This window comes from Thermobia domestica, chromosome 10 (assembly GCF_964235325.1).
Source record: "Thermobia domestica chromosome 10, izTheDome1.hap1.1, whole genome shotgun sequence".
Lineage (NCBI taxonomy): Eukaryota > Metazoa > Arthropoda > Insecta > Zygentoma > Lepismatidae > Thermobia > Thermobia domestica.
The window spans coordinates 36,352,527-36,370,102 of record NC_137463.1 but is presented as its reverse complement, the minus strand read 5'-3'; the positions used below and the strand labels follow the sequence as shown (position 1 = coordinate 36,370,102).

Here is a 17,576-nt window from a genome sequence, read left to right as displayed (position 1 = left end):
AAATTTCGTTCTTGTATCTTGAAAACTGAGGTCGGGAGAAATTTTTGAAAGTCTGAAGGTGACCCGTCTTTTCATATATGTATATAAATAGAGGAAGTTCGGGTATTATGGAATAGTCGGATAATATGGACTACCTCATTAGCTCGCCTGTGATGTGTTGCTTCCAAGCAGAGAGGAAAGAAACTACTACCTCACGTCCCCATGATCCTCTACAGTCAATCCTCATGTGATTGTGACATTCGTTGTGTTGATAGACGTGAAAATCTGATTTCTTATTCAGGAATACTTTTACAGGTAAGTGGTTTACAACCTGTATTTTCCTATTGAAATGTAATAGAACAACAATTCTTTATTTACAATGACGTTGGATATACAGAGTGGTAGTTTGATAAGCGCCATTATCCTATACGCCTTCGAATGCGTTTAACAGCTCTTTCATTTCCAAGCTGGCGCGGAGAGCAATATGGAATACCCGCAAGAAAAGCATGGTATTCCGATTACAAAAATATCTATCGGTATTGGGCAATTAAACATACATTTATCATGATAACAATGCTAAGTGTATTTTTTATTACAGAAAATTGTCTGATGATACAAGGGGTGAGCTTGGGTCCAGCGTTCATCATGTTTAATGTGAGCACACAATGACTGTGCCGATCCTGAAGTAGAGCATTATGTTTATGACTTTTGCAAGTAATCACAATCAGTTATGGCTTGGCATTCAGAATTTTCATATATTGTCACTATATTCATTGTATGTTCAACAGAAAACTTTTTTCTTTTCTATATAGCATGTATTCCATATTACCCGACTATTTCATATTACCCTCCAAAGTTGTTTCTTTACAAATTATACATTTTACCCACCCCTGTAACGAAACTTCTTTATCAAGATATACATAAATAAAGCTAAATATGTAAGGCGTATACTTGTTTTCCTTTTTGTTTCAATGTGCAATTATTAACTGAGTTACAAGCGAAACAAAAATGGTATTCCATAATACCCGAACTTCTTCTATATATACCTAGGTATAAAACATTTTTTTAAAAAAATGTACTGCGTCATTTCTATTTAGCCTAGAGTCATGGTTCAAACGCCATTTTCTTCAGTATAGTAAGCCCTTTCCAACGGTATCACTCACATGTCCGTATCATACACCTACACCAAATAATTAGGGAAAAACTCGGAAGTATTTTTGCAAATTCAACCAAAATATTTTGCCCCTCTGGCCTAGGCCTGGGTTGACGTAGGGATCTGATTTTTTTTTCTAAAAATACACGGTTATGTACATAATACGTGTGCAAAATTCCAATCTTGTATCTTAAAAACAAAGGGCAGAAAAATTGTTGAAAGACTGAATTTAGGCTCTCTCTTTGTACACACACACACACGTATATACTTATTATAAAAAATTACTGCGTCATTACTATTTAGGCTAGAGTCATGGTTTAAACGTTATTTTCTTTAGTATAACAAGCCCTTTCCAACGGCGCCACACACATATACGTATCATATTCCTGAACCGGAAAAACGGAAAAACTGAATTTTTTTCTAAAAAATCAGTCCCTCGGAACATTTGCGGCCCTCGTGCCCGGACTCGGCTTCACGTAGAGATCTCAGAAAAATTTGAGAAATATCCAAAGGTACATACAATTCTAATCTGATATCGTGAAAGCTACAGGCGTAAAAAATTTTTGAAATTTGCCTTAAGAAAAAGTAAAAATCACGCCCTTCCTCACCCACTTGGCACAGCCAAGTTGACTATCTGGTTCTAAAACGCATCTGGGGTATTCTTTGGTCCATCCTTGACTTGACTAATAAAAGAACGACTTAAGTACCTGTCATAGAACCTAAATAAGAGGTCAAAGACCATAGTACGCCATGGTAACAAAAGTTACCAAAAATCCTAAAAGAGTCAATAGAGCACTGAAGGTTCAACCAACACTATGGTAACACTGATATGAGAAGTGAAGGTCAATGTGGTGCAGTGAAGTTCCTAGAATTTGAACTTGAATTTGTTTTAATGCGTTCATACAAATTTGACTTAGGTCATGAATTTAGAAGCGGAGCGGATGCAGCAGACCGAGATCTGGAGGGAAGGGGGCCTTTATCCAGCAGTTGGTAGAAAACGGCTGAATATGATTATATATTTATTCATTATTTTGGCCCCCTCAATATTTTCTTCAAGTCGGCGCCTATGCCTGTGATCAAAGAATTGAGAAGAAAGAGACTGGCGAAGCTTATAAGAGATTATCGATCCTGTTGTTATGATAACGCTGCTGTAACAGAACATGGAAAAGCCTGTCATCAAAGAATTTAGAAGGAGTCTGACGAAGCACATAAGAGATTGTCGATCCTTTTGTTATGATAACGCTGCTCTAACAGAACATGGAAGTGCCTGTGATCAAAGAATTAAGAAGAAAGAGACTGGCGAAGCACATAAGAGATTATCGATCGTGTTGTTATGATAACGCTGCTGTAACAGGAGAACATGAACATGTCTGTCATCAAAGGATTAAGAAGAAAGAGACTGGCGAAGCACATAAGAGATTGTCGATCCTATTGTTATGATTTTTACTGAAGAGTTTGAATACCGAATTTCAGATCTCCAACTTAAGCAAATCCTTACATCCGGTCTTTACTGTGTATTTGAGTATTTTATGAATGTTACTCTTTCCTTCCTTTGGAACGGAATTCTCAAAAGCGCTGAAACGTGTGTTCGCTTATTTTTAGTGGAAAGTTCATATGCTAAGTTTTATTTCTGTAACACCACTGATTCATGAGATATCAGTGAACTATTATTAGGGGAAATTTTGACAGGAGTACCCTGAGAAAACAAAATGTATGTGAAGTTCGTGAAAGCATAGTTTACATGCCTGTAGTTTTTGGACTTGATATACAACCCTATATAACATCTTGCAGAAAATGTATAACTTAAAACGCATGTTTTATACATACTTTTCGTATAAGTGTTCCGAATAAAAATACTTTCCTTACGAAAGAAAGTATTGTATATAGACTGACAGGATCTCACATTCAGCTGGACAAATATAACACATAGCTAACGTATGTAACACACGTATGCTTGTGTAATATATGGAAGACTGTTCAATGTTGGAATAAACTTACTTATTTGATTTCTTGCTTTTTTATTCTACATTTTCATAATACCTACATAGCAACTTCTGAATTTGATTTGATTTGATTTTGTTTTTAGCGTCCCTTTCAGCAGTGCGTGGACCTATAACTTAAGGTTGCATCCGAACCAAGAAGTATAGTGACCGCAAAACTAAAATTACAAGTGGTTATCTTTGAACTACTTTACCAACAACAAAATATGACTGTTATTTAGAATACGTATCTTTATAAACAAACAATGCATAATTACTTATTAACGTAATTTACTTACCAGACCAATACCTTCAAAGGAAAATATCGTTGTTCCAAAATAAAGTGGCAAGTGAGACCAAGAACCCACGTAGTTTCTATCAGAAATAGGAGGCAGCGATTCCGTTGAAAGATACAAAGTCACACAGATCCCCAACAAAATTAAGACTGTTGCGAAAAACGATACAGGCGTCAAATACTTCAGGTTTCTTATCCATGCACTGAGCAAAATCGGTGCTAAGATGAAGAACATGTACCAATGGACGTCAAGAGTCTTAATGTACTGATTGGCAACCTGAAATCGAAACAGAATTACAGTAATTTAGCATATGGATTCCTGAGAATTGGATATGTCTTGTAACTAACAGCTTTACACATGGATGTTTAAATTAACTATTTAGGTGAAGATTGATCGTTTTTACAATTAATACAATAAACTGAATTTATTCTAGTATTTATTTAAACATTTATTGATTTATTTATTCATAGGACTGCCAGATCTCCGGGCGCTGCTCGGAGTCCCCACGTTTACAATACATTCTAGGGATCTACAGGCCAAAGAGCAAAATCTACAGTACCGAATTATCATGCCAGAGATAGCCATTTCTAACGCATCACCGGCCAGAACAAAATAAAAATAGAACTTGGGGGACATTTTTCACTTTCAACCTCTTCCTCCGCTGAGGCTTAGGTTTGCTGAAAATAAGTCGTTTTATTATCCGTATCCTGCTATTTGTTTCACATGTCTATGCCAATTAGAGCAAAGCACACGAATATTTGAAGTTACTATATGTAGAGATGGTGTGGGTCAATGAAAATTGACCCACTGGTTCACCATCCATTGTGACCAATGACCCACAGTGACCCACTCTGACCCACTAGCCACCGTGATCCACTCTGACACACTACCCACAAAAACACATTGTCATCAACTCTGATCAATAATCAAAGCCCTCCTTTCCATTGACTTTACACTTGTAATAGCCTCCTGACGCCCAGAGGAAATCGAGTACATGAAGCAGGAGGAATTTTAACTGCTGTGCAATTGCACAACATAAGGCGCTTCTGCTATTGTTTGTCCGCCGGAGCAAAATTTGAAGTGCAGAAACTATCCTACAAGAAGTTTCAACTCAGCAAAGCTCGAGATATCCGCAGAAACTGTCGTTATGTTTTGTAGAGTCGGCTCTACGCGGGGTGTCAGGAGGATAAAACTAGGCTGTAAAATTATCACTAATGGAAATTTGAATTTCTACAGTGAATCACTCAAGCACCGCTTTGTTTCAATACCGATGAACCTGATTTACGATATAAAATGAGTGTTTGTCATACGATGAATCTCAATTTAATTATCATAATATAATTATTTTCTTGTTGCAAAATAAACTAAAATTTGAAAGTCTCAAATCAAGGTAAAAGTAGGTTAATGTAATGAAAAAGAAATGTAAAGTTCGACTGTCTGTCGAAAGCCAAGCAATAAGCCCTATTGCTATTATTACAATCACAAATATCAGTATCAAAAATTGTCTGAAGTTCTTTTCTCACTTGTATAAACTCATCTGAGGTAACTAAACAGAAACAAATGAAAAAGGAAGACACATGGAGCCCTTGAAAGTAAAACGTAGACAAATTCACCAGTGTTCAGAATATGCTGTGTAGTACAATGCACTGAGCAGAGTGGGTAGGTGGTCAGAGTAGATCACACTGGGTGCTGCTGGGTCACAATGGGTCACTTCCTGTTGACCCACTGAGACCCTTAAAGATCTTGAGTAACTTGACCCACAACCCTCTGACCTACTCCATTTCTGACTAAATGAAAATTGCATTTTTCTAAAAATCGGCCCGGTATCGATGGCCTTATATCACAGAATGGACTTAATAACCAAAAGGTTAAAAATAAATATTAAACGATCAGTAAAATATCAACTTTCGATTCAGTTAGGTCTACTTGTGTGGCCAGCTACGCATCTTCCGTTACAAATGAAGTTAATTGTAATTGTTGTGCTTAACTGTAAGTTGTTTACAAGAATTATAGTTTTTATTGTAACAGGAATCTAGATTTAGATTATTTTCATTGGTAAATCGTATTATCACTAACCCTGTCTGTGTTTAATGATTTGACAGAGGTGGGGATGAGATTTAAAATTAGTTTGGATGGAAATAAACTGTCCAGTGAGTTCTTTGTTTTGAATTCTATAATAATTGTAGTTGTATAGTGAAGTGCGTTTTCCAATAAAGAATATCACAATAATGCAGTTTATTATCACTATACCAGTCAGTAATGCACATGTTGAACGAGCGTTTCGTTTATTGAACGTCTTATTGCCAGATGATATAGTTCGAATATCCACATGATGGCCGAAATGTGTGTTCAGATAAACTTGAAAATGACTTGTCCACAAAACGATCCTGCAAAATAGAACAATTCTTCAACAGCGTGGAACCCCCCAAAATATGGGTACTGAGGTAACAGTCATACTAATGTCTTGTGTCATTTTCATTTAGTTTGTTATCGTATATGTTTAGTTAGTATGCTAAGAAACAGCGTTTGACATTTGAAGGCAGCGCTTCGAGTTCCCTCTAAACGCTGTTAGTGAATGAGATGGCTACAGCGTTGCCACGTCTTTGCACAGGTTCACGTCAGTTTATCCACTGCTCACATTGTAGTGCGTCTGTTTAGCCACTACCACATCCCTTTACCACATGGCAACGTCGCGTCACAGCTTTCATTTCATTCGTCCAGTCACATGCCATCGACTTGTCCTAATGGAAATGCTAGTAGTTAGTAGCAGTGTATGTAAGTGTTCAAAGTAATAGTGCTAATAACACGCAGAAGTTAAAAAAAAAAAAAAAAAAAAAAGAAAAGAAAAGAAATACGTATATTTTGTAAAAGTTAATGCAAATTCTTTTGAAGATTTTCACAATTTTGTACCGAGCTAATTTTAGCATTTACCCGTAAATAAATTTAAATCATTTACAAACGGAAAAGTAACTGACAGAAATAACAGAAATTCCAAATTTGACCCTTGTGAAACTCATGAAAACACATGAAAATTTTTGGAAATGTATCCTCTGTACAAAACAAACTGCCTCTTATTTTTAAATAAAATGAAAATAATTTAAAGATCAGAGAAGAATAATTACAATATGTTAATTTATGCAGGAGAACGTTAGGGTCAACCAATTCAAATGCCTTTGAGAAATCAAACGCGATTCTTAAGTTTTCCGCATTCGTCTATATTTAAGGAAACAATATAGAAATATTACCAGCTGACTTCTTTGTGATTGAGTCCACATTCAGCTAATCACGTTTCGATGTGCTCAATTCATAGTCTCACTGAAAATTAGGCAAGTCATAATTCTAAAATTATTTTTATCTTAATTTAAGTAAGACAAATTATCTTTTATCTTCAGTTTTATCTCACATTAAATTAGGATGTAGATATACTTTTCATGTGTTTCCTAGAGGGTGTCTCTTCCGACAAATTCTAATATCTACTGACCTCCAGCCTTGTTAGTTGATATTAAAAGCACCAAAGGATATTAATATATATAAAATATAATATTTGTGATAATTCTATATGATTCGTGATATTTATTGTGTATTAAGCTACTCCCAACCATAAGTTACTAACGTTATGGCTATTGCTTTTTTTAGTTATTCGTTTGATATAAAGGTAATTTCAGTTAAGCTATGAAAATACGTTTCTAGGTATTACTTCTTCTCGCTTTAAAATAAGAATCACTTACTTGCTGAATGTTTTCAGATATAAAAACAAAATATATGCAGCAAAATCCAAGTTGGGTAATGCATAAGAAGATATTGACTAGCATCCTAAAAAAAAGAAAGGAAAATATCAAAAGAATTTAACATTTTATGTTTTGAAATTCGTTAAGGCATATACGTATATATATCTATATCTATCTATCTATCTATCTATCTATCTATCTATCTATCTATCTATCTATCTATCTATCTATCTATCTATCTATCTATCTATCTATCTATATATATATATATATATGTATGTATGTATGTGTGTGTGTGTGTGTGTGTCAAACTTTTGCCAACACGGCTTCGATACGAGTGGAATTGATCAACCTGATATCACTTCTCTATACTTTCAAAGCCAGTGTTGGCAAAAGTTTGACACAATATCTACAATATTTCAGTGCTTTTTTCTATCTAGTAGTTTAAAAGTTTCTAGAGCGTTCCAAGATAAATGGTCCGCCCTGTATACAAGGTCTGTTCGGAAAGTAATGTCATGCATTTTATTGTGAGGTAATTGTACGTTAGAGCGCGCTCTATCCACCGGGATCGATAGTGGTGTAAGTCAACTACCGAGCGAGTGCTTGCTCAGTTATCTCCGAGCTCTTAGAGATGAAGGATGTACGTACGATTTCGTAAACCTTTTGTATAAGTCGCGATGCAAGGCTCACTGGAACAAAGATACGCGATCAAGTTTTGTCTGAAACTCGGCAAGTCACCAGTGGAAACTTTTCCAAGAGTTCAACAAACCTTCGGGGATGAGTATTTATCACAAAGATAAGTCTATAGATAGCACAAGACGTTTTTGGAAGGCCGTGAAGACGTCGACGATAAAGCCCGCGCTGGATGCCCGTCAACCTCCTCAAACGACGAAAATGTGACTCGTGTGAAAGAACGTTTGCAAATAGACCGTCGAATGAATGTTTGTTTAAAATCTGACATGTTAAATATTCCAAAAACTATTGGTCCGCGAGATTGTGACCAAGAATTTGAACATAAAAAGTGTGAACGAAGCTTGTCCCAAGAATTTTACCGACGACTAAAAATCTCACCGAGTTGAAACTTGTCAAGACATTTTGGAAATGTGTGAAAATGACGCTCACTTTTTGGACAATGTTATCACGGGTGATGAAACGTAGATATTCCAGTTCGACCCCGAAACAAAGAGGAAAACTAACGAGTAACACATCTCGGAGTCCCCTCGCCCCAAGAGGAACAATTTATGACATGAAAGTAGCTTGTGAAATGGATTTAAACGCACTTCCTGAACAGGCCTTATTGGATGCCTTTGCAGATTGTGAATTCTGTTAGCGAAGATGTATCGCCACAGGAAGACACTGTTAAAAATACTTTCTTAAATCTGAGAAACCTTTTCTTATATGTGCATCGAGAATATCTTTTCTTAGAAACAACAGTTTGGAACTTTCACTAATGAGAAATGAAGAAAAGTAGACGAGGTTATACAGGGTGGCCCAAAGTAGGTATACACCCCTGCATTGATCAAGTATAACATTCTAGTTTATGGGTTTATTTGCTTCGATTAAGGCATAAGTAAAAACACATTGAGAACAAATAATAAAGAAACTAGGTCTACCTGTTTGATAACAATAAGAAATGATATAAATACAGTAAGCTGATCAGTATAGAACTATATACCTACTTTTGGCCCAATCTGTACAATATAAAGCGAAACGAGAAAATATACTGTTACTTTCCTAATGAATGAGAATTGTCAAATTTCATTTCTAAGAAAATATTGTCTCGGTGCACAGATAAGAAATGGTTTTCCCAAATTTAAGAAATTATTTTTAACAGTGCAATACTCTGAAGAATTTTCATATAGGCTTATGTAAATATTTTAATGCATAGGTATTATTGTTCTTATTATTGTGTAAATAAATGCATTTCGTTCCATATTTGTTGACTTGGTGACTTTACTTTCCGAATATACCTGTATCTTGTATTTCCTCGTGATTTAGACAGAAGCCTTAAAGCTTTCAGTAGTAATCGCATGACTTGGTCTCACTTTTTGGCCCCTGGGTCCCTGCCCCTGGGTCCCTGCCGGGGTCAATGACCTAGGGGTACCTAGGACCACCCCCTAAAATTTGGCAGGGGTACATAGGACCCCCCCCCCCCAGGACCCATGGTCCCTGGCCCGTGTCAATGACCTAGGGGTACTTAGGACCACCCCTCTAGATTTTGGCAGGGTACATAGGACCACCCCTTAAATTTTGGAAATAGCCAAATCTAAAAATTGGGTGTGGTAGCCTAGGACCACAGTATGTACCTCTATCAGTATTGGGTGTCTATGTCGTTCCCTTTTATGAGTAAAAAATTGCCAAAAATTCAAATTTCGGAGGTTTTTGACCTAATTTATCCCCTTGGATGAGGTATTATTACCCTATATGGTTATATGGGCGTATACAGGGATTCATTCCCTTTTATAAGACATGGGTATATTAATGCACCCCTTGAAATTTTTGGGAGGGGTACTTTGGCCCACCCCTTCAATTTTGGAAATTGCCCAATTTCAACATTGGGTATTATAGTACAGGACCCTAATATGTATTATGATAAATTTGGGTGGTCCACCTCGTTCCCTTCTAGGGGTACAAAATTGCCAAAATATAAACGTAAGCAATACGTAGTACCACGTGTTTGGTTTTTGGTCGATTTTATCCCCTTTGATGAGGTTATTATCCTATATAGTTATATGGTCATGTATAGGGGTCCATTACCTTTCATAAGATATGGGTATATTTGTGCACTCCTTTAAAAATTTGGGAGGGGTACTTTTGGCCCACCCCTTAAATTTTGGAAATTGCTCATTTTTATATATTTGGTATTATAGTACGGGACCCTAACATGTATTATAATAAATTTGGGTGGTCCACTTCGTTCCCTTTTAGGGGGTACAAAATTGCCAAATTTTAGTACAACCACGTGTTTGGTTTTTGGTTATTTTATTCCCTTGGATGAGGTCCTATTACCTTATATGGGTGTATACAGGTGTTTATTTCCTATTGTAAGACGTAGGTACATTTGTGCACCCCGGCAGGAGTGCCTTGGCCCACCCCTTAAATTTTTTTTGGAAATTGCCCAATTTAAACATTTGGTATAATAGTATAGAACCCTAATATAGATCACTATAAATTTTTCGGTGGTCTATCTCGTTTCCCTTTTAGGGGTATAAAACTGCCAAAATATAAACGTAAGCATTACGTTGTACCACGTGTTTCGTTTTTTTTTTTTTGACCTAATTCATTTCCTTGGATGAGATCCTATTACCTTATATGGTTGGGGGGGGGGGCGCGGTGGCTCAGTGGTAGAGCGTTCACCTCTGGTGCTTGGGGTCCCGGGTTTGATCCCAGCCCCCGCCAAGTGAACTTTGTGGTGGACAAACACCGTGCTCGTGGGTTTTCTCGGGGTTCTCCCGTTTCCTCCTACTTTCTTCATTTCACTCATTATCACCGTCTCCTTTAGCAAAACCGGCATAAACATGGGACGTAAAACTTAAAGATTTCATTTTTTTTACCTTATATGGTTATATGGCCATGTATAGGAGTCCATTCCCTATTATGAAACATAAGTACATATGTGAACCCCCGGGAATGGTACCTTGGCCCGCCCCCTTAAGTTTTTAGAAATTGCCAAATTTAAACATTTGGTATCATAGTACTGGACCCTAATATATATTACTACAAAATTTGGGTGGTCCACCTCGTTCCCTTTTAGGGTGCATTTTGTTCCGCTTTAGGAGTGAACCTTGCAATCGTCCCGAGTTTGATTCTTGGAAATGTTGAATTTAACGTCCCCGCGAAAACGGTGAGAGATGATAGGACGAAACATGAACTTACTTGACTGAGGATTGAAGCAGTGACCTCATACAGTAGAGAGACAAGCGCTGAGCCATCGTACACGTGTGTTGATTACTATGCAATAGTCCCGAGTTTGATTCTTGGTGCTAGTTTCAGGAAATGTTAACGTCCCACTTGAAACGATGATGAGAAATGAGAAAACATCATAAACTTACTTGCTTGCGGATCGAAGCAGAGAACTCACACATCAGAAAAAAAAAAAAAAAAAACGCTGAGCCACCGTACTCCATTCAGTGCGAGCAGTTTTGCGTATGAAAAGAACATGAACAGATTATGTTACATTACTACACATTTCTGCTTGTTGTTACGCATAGAAGCTTGTTATTGTGAAATTGCAGAATCTGCTTTTACTACATCAGCATTTTTTTTTCTCAGCTGACGGACTTTTAAAGCTCAACTTTACATTTTTGTAAAAGACAGTTTCGTAACATATCGATGAGTGTTACATTTTTTCAATCAAGTTTAAGGAAAATGAATCACATTTTAGATGTGTTAATTTGAATGTCGTAAGAAACTAACGAGTCAACGGTATGATGTCATGATCAAAAAATTGCGATACTAGATGTCGTAACGATTGATGTGTAAGGAGAAAAAACGTGAATAATGTCACAACCAATCAGATTGCTTCTTACATCACGTTTCGGCTCATGATACATGATGAAAGCTGTGTTTTCATTGGTTCTCCGTGATGTCATTGATTCATTTTCCTCGTTTCTGATTGGCTGATAGTGTTGTCACTTTATAGTTGAACACGTTTCAGACCTAAATAAAATTCTTAATTTCATTTTCAAATCCTACTTCCACGAAGTTCGTGAATGAACGTAGGTGTACCTCTAGTGACAGCGTGACTTTACTCCGTTCCTTGAATTTGAGGTAAGTATCGACTGCGTTTTCTTAACATCAATGGAGTGTTTTTTGCATGAGGATAACATTGTTATCATTGTTTTATTTTAGTATGAAATATTTAGCAAATGGAAGAATAACTTGACCGGGGATCGAATTAGGAATCCCACACATTAGAAGTAAGCACAAGAAATTTGTTGATTTTGGTTTAGCGTCCCTTCAGTAGTGGGGTGCTAGGAATACAGCTTAATGTTGAATCTGAGCGCATACTGGGTGTTGAACCCGGGCCACATCCCACACATTAGAAGTAGGCACGAGAAATTTGTTGATTTTTTGGTTTTAGCGTCCCTTCAGTAGTGGGGGGCTAGGAATACAGCTTAATGTTGAATCTGATCGCATACTGGGTGTTGAACCCGGGCCAGAGGTGCGTAACGCTAACCACTTAGCTCAGTTTCTGAAAGTAAACAAAGAAACTACGCACGAATTTGTTCCCTACAACGTGAGACGTGGACTTGCAGTTTAATGTGGGATCTGATCTCCCGCCGAGTCTTTCTTGCCTTAGCTCGAGAAAAGCAAGCGCATGAGATTTTGTTTTCGTTTCATGTTCGTCATATGTTTTAAAGTTCAGTGTCAGAGGAAAAAATGCTTACTACAATGATTCTTTCAGCACAGTTAGAAAAACAATTTCATTCATTCTTTTTATCACTACAGAAACTTAGGTCATTTACATGTTGATGTTGGTCCGGGTTTGATTTCCAGTATGACGACAATAAAAATTTTAACAGTAAAACTATTTGAGATATGATCATTCTTTTAGGATTGATCGTGTAGTCATTTTGATAATGTAGTGATCTCTGAATTCAATTTTAATTCGTGCTTTTTTTCTCTTTTCGTTTTAGATATTTGTTTTTCTTTGCCTATTCCTTTTTTTGCTTACCTTACCTTTTTTCCCTATTTGAATATGGCTACTTCTGGCTTTACTGTCTTGCGAGAAATCAATAGACATTATCGGCGTTTTAATCTTGAAGGACGAATGCTGGAAATTCAAATTAATGCTCCGACCAGTGGCACCGATATTGTGGAGTGGGTTCAGGCCTCCTTTCAACAGATGTTGGATTATTTATTGGAAAACGTCGACGAATCATCGATGGTTGGATTATCGATTTTATCCCACGATGAGAAGAACAAACCGTTTTATCTATCTTTCCGGCATGCAAGTAATTTGACACTGGAGACTTTATGGGCATCCTTTGATCGCATCCTTCAAAGTAACGATAGTTTTCTCATGAACGAACCGTTCATTGTCCATTTTCATCATGTGGATGTGCCCCGTGGATTTGGATTGGTGCGTCGAGGTCTTTTATCAAACGACGAATTATTAAAGTGCAAGAAAGGCATTCTACGAGTAAAAAACACCGACAAGAAATGTTTAGCGTATGCGATTGTGATTGCTATTGGCCTAAAGAAATATAAGGATACAAATAAAAAAGTTTACGATCAATATCACAACCAGAGAAAGTGTGTTGTTATTCCAGCCGTACATGAACTTTTGTCCAGATCATCAGTGAATTTAGAGCATGGGGGATCCGTGGAAGAATTACGACAATTGCAACGCTACTTGACAAATTATAAACTTACCGTGTACACCAGCTTTTCCGGAGAAGATATTCTGTATGAAGGGCCTGGTGGCGAAGACAAAATTCCAATCAATTTAATGTGCATCAATTCTCATTATGACATCATCACGTCATTAACGTCGGTTTTTTCTACCAACTACTATTGTGCTGCATGCCATAAAAAATATGATCATCGTAATGCACACGTCAAGAACTGTTCGGCCATGTGTGAAAAATGTTTGCAGAAACCGCCATGCAGTAAGACCAATACGGAGAAGCAGTGCCTAGAATGCAATCGTGAATTTTATGGTGAAACATGCTATACAAATCATCTGACTGTACCATACCATAAAGGCCAACCAATATGCAAGATGGTGAAACAGTGTTCCAAATGTCTACGCATTTATTCGTTTGTCCATACAGGGGAAAGAAAACATGATTGTACTGATTATTTTTGTAATGTGTGCCATAAACACGTTACGTCTACCCACCAATGCTACATGAAGCCTGATACGACTCAATTAAAGCCTGGAGTTCCATCAGTGTTACATGCCAAGAAAGCTATGATTGTCTTCTATGATATCGAAGCCACACAGGATACTTTCTTCGATGAAGACACGTTCATTCATAAGCCCAATTTACTGGTGGCCCAACAAGTATGTTACAACTGTGTTCAAGATGAGGATATACATCATCCGTGTGAAGTTTGTGGACAGCGAGAACATATTTTTCAAGATGATCCGATCAATGCCTTTCTTGCGTATTTACGTCAACCACGACCCAGCATCAAACTTATTGTATCTTTGGCACATAACTGTAAGGGATATGATGGTCATTTTATTCTTAAATCTTTAGTGGAAGAACATGAATTGAAACCTACTTTGATCTTGAACGGAGCAAAAATTTTAAGCATGAAAGTGAATCACTTATCGTTTATTGACTCCTTAAATTTCATGCCAATGGCTTTAAGTAAATTATCCAAGGCATTTCATTTACCCGCGACCAAAGGATATTTTCCACACTTTTTTAATACTGCTGCAAATCAAACGTATGTGGGAAAATTACCGGACATCCATTATTATGGTGCAGATGAAATGAAAGTGGATGAACGAGAAAAATTCATGACATGGTACAACGAACACCAGAACGATACGTTTATTTTCCAAAAAGAATTGGTAAACTATTGTATCCAGGACGTCAACGTACTTCGATTGGCTTGTATATCTTTCATGACCACTTTTGAACAAGAAACTCACGTCAATCCTTTCCTGGAGGCTATCACTTTGGCGAGTGCGTGCAATTTAGTATTTCGACGAAATTTCTTAAAACCTAATACTATTAGCATTCTTCCTGCACGAGGATACCGTCACAGAAACAATCAGTCACGGATTGCTTTGCAGTGGCTTGCCTACATGGAAGAAAAAGAGGGCCATTCAATTCAACATGCTGCGAGAGGAAAGGAAGTTTATGTTGCTGGTTTTCATCTGGACGGTTACTACAAAGATCCTGACACTAAAGAGGAACACGTGTATGAATTTGAAGGGTGCAAATTCCATGGCTGTCCTCTATGTGTCCCTACAGGCCGTGATCAACCCATTTATGAGAACTCCGAAGAAACAATGAACTATCGCTACGAGAGAACACAGCGTAAAATGAAGTTATTACGATCCATGGGATATAAAGTACATGAAATGTGGGAATGTGAATTTCGTCAAGTGTTAAAATCCAATCCAGCATTGGCCTCTTCTTTAAGCACACATCCTTATACTAATAAGACACCATTAAATCCAAGAGACAGCTTCTATGGTGGCCGTGTTAATGCCATTAAATTGTACCACGTCGCAAATGAAAATGAAGGCGAAGAAATAAAATTCTTGGATATCGTCTCCCTGTATCCTTATGTGAATAAATGTGGACGGTATCCAATAGGGCATCCACGAATATATCTACAGGGAGATCCAGAAATGCCCGACATTCAATATGTCAACGGATTGGTCAAGTTGAAGATCTTGCCTAGCAGAAATGTGTTTCATCCAGTGCTGCCATTTCGTTCAAATAAGAAGTTGTTGTTTCCACTTTGTGCTGCCTGTGCCACAGCATTAAATCAAGATTCTGAATGTACACATTCGGACAGTGAACGAAGTCTAACAGGAACATGGGTGTCCTATGAAATTCAAAAAGCCATTGAACTTGGGTATCAAGTCATTGAAATTTACGAAATTTGGGATTACGACATCACCGTATATGATCCAGAAACCAAGACTGGCGGATTATTCAGCGAATACATTAATACATTTTTGAAATCTAAGCTGGAAGCTTCTGGTTGGCCTGCCAATTGCGTCACCGAAGAAGAAAAGCAGCAGTATATCCAAGTGGTACAACAACGGGAAGGCATAACTTTAGATGCAGCAAATATAATGACAAATTCAGCACGTCGTAGTCTTGCAAAGCTCTGTTTGAATGCCTTCTGGGGACGACTCGCTATAAGAGACAATTTCAGCCAAACGACCATCATTAACGACCCCAAAGAACTGTATCAAAAATTAACTGCTCCAGACATAAAAGTCAACCAAATTTTACCTGTTAACGATTCGATGTTATACCTTTATTGGCAGTATGAAGATGATGTTCCAGTACAAAATCACAATGCTAATGTTGTCCTTGGAGCATTTACAACGTGTCAAGCTCGTCTGGAACTCTACAAATATTTAGAACTTCTGCAAGAAAGAGTATTATATTTCGATACAGATTCCGTAATATTCACGCAGCGACCATCACAGCCCACAATAGAACCAGAAGTATTTCTTGGTTCAATGTCAAATGAACTTGAATCAATTGGACCAAAAGCATACATTAAAAAATTCGTGTCTGGTGGCCCAAAACAGTACGCCTTGGAAATCTACAACCCCGACACGAAATCAACCAGTTATGTATGCAAAATTCGTGGATTCACACTCAATTATACTGCAAGTCAAAAGTTAAATTTCAATAGTCTGGAGCAAATGATCATAAATCAATCGAGTGAAAAAATCTCCATTAGCACGCCGCACAAAATTTACAGAACCCACGATCATCATCTTGTCACAAAACCTGAAGAAAAGAAGTACAGTTTCAACTATAAAAAACGCCGATTAATACCAGACACATACGAGACATTGCCCTATGGGTATAAAAAAGCCAGAACAGAATAACAGCCATATTTTCCCCTAATCCCACCAACATCACCTCCCAAAGACGGGGCAAAGAATCAACGCAACACGGGACATGCTTCAACGAGGCCACAGCGGAAACAAACCTCAGATGACATCACCTTGCAGAAACCCGTGGAGAAAAAAAAGGAATTCAGGTACGTCACATTTGCTTTTCTTTTCTCACCTCACTCTCTCTTGATCAGTTAGTTCGATGTTAATAATCTGTTTTTCTTCTTTCACAGGAAACAAAATAAATATTACCATGTATATTCATATGTTTTATTTTCTCTTTACAGAATTTGTACCCGTCACGGACACGTCTTCCTTTGAAGAAAAAAGAAATTCTGTATTCTATTTCACATGCTAAAAATAAATGTACAAAAACATGATTCTGTGTTTTTATTTCACATCCTAAAATCAAATTCTTTTTCCTGTACTGCGATTTCAATTTCTTTTTTCTGAATCAGTTTACCGATAAAATAAATCAATGTTTTGCGAAAAAAAAAAATCAAACTAAATTTTTGTTTCAGAAAATTTTTTGTGTACGAAAAAAAAAACTGATTCAGAAAATTTTTGTGTACGAAAAAAAAAAAATGTTTTCAGAAAAAATTTTTGTGTACGAAAACAAAATTCTGTTTCAGAAAATTTTTTTGTGTGTACAAAACAAAAACTGTTTCAGAAAATTTTTATGTACAAACAAAATTCTGTTTCAGAAAAAAATTTTTATGTACAAACAAAATTCTGTTTCAGAAAAAATTTTTGTGTGCAAAACAAAATTCTGTTTTCGTCACGAAACTGCTCCGACTAAATGAATCGATTCATTCTGATAGTGTTGGCAACACTGGAAAAATTTCGGTAAGTATCGCTCAGACCCTGAGTTACAGCGAACACAAC

General features: G+C 37.0%; 2 protein-coding genes across 7 annotated transcripts in view; one reads left to right on the top strand and one right to left on the bottom strand.

The window, feature by feature from the left end:
• LOC145662449 (proton-coupled amino acid transporter-like protein pathetic) overlaps positions 1–17,576 on the bottom strand; it is a 124,236-nt gene that overhangs the window by 29,665 nt on the left and 76,995 nt on the right. For all 6 annotated transcript variants that reach the window (XM_081728034.1, XM_081728036.1, XM_081728033.1 and 3 more), the window contains 2 exons: positions 7,136–7,220; positions 3,411–3,683 (listed from right to left, as the gene is read on the bottom strand). In XM_081728034.1, coding sequence (XP_081584160.1) covers positions 3,411–3,683; positions 7,136–7,220 — 358 coding nt within the window. The remainder of the gene's footprint in view (positions 1–3,410; positions 3,684–7,135; positions 7,221–17,576) is intronic.
• On the top strand, positions 11,258–17,155 carry LOC145662447 (uncharacterized). The gene is made up of 3 exons (XM_081728030.1): positions 11,258–11,905; positions 12,775–16,837; positions 16,979–17,155. Exon 2 carries the CDS (start codon positions 12,837–12,839, stop codon positions 16,680–16,682), a length of 3,846 nt encoding a protein of 1,281 aa, XP_081584156.1. The 5' UTR covers positions 11,258–11,905; positions 12,775–12,836; the 3' UTR covers positions 16,683–16,837; positions 16,979–17,155.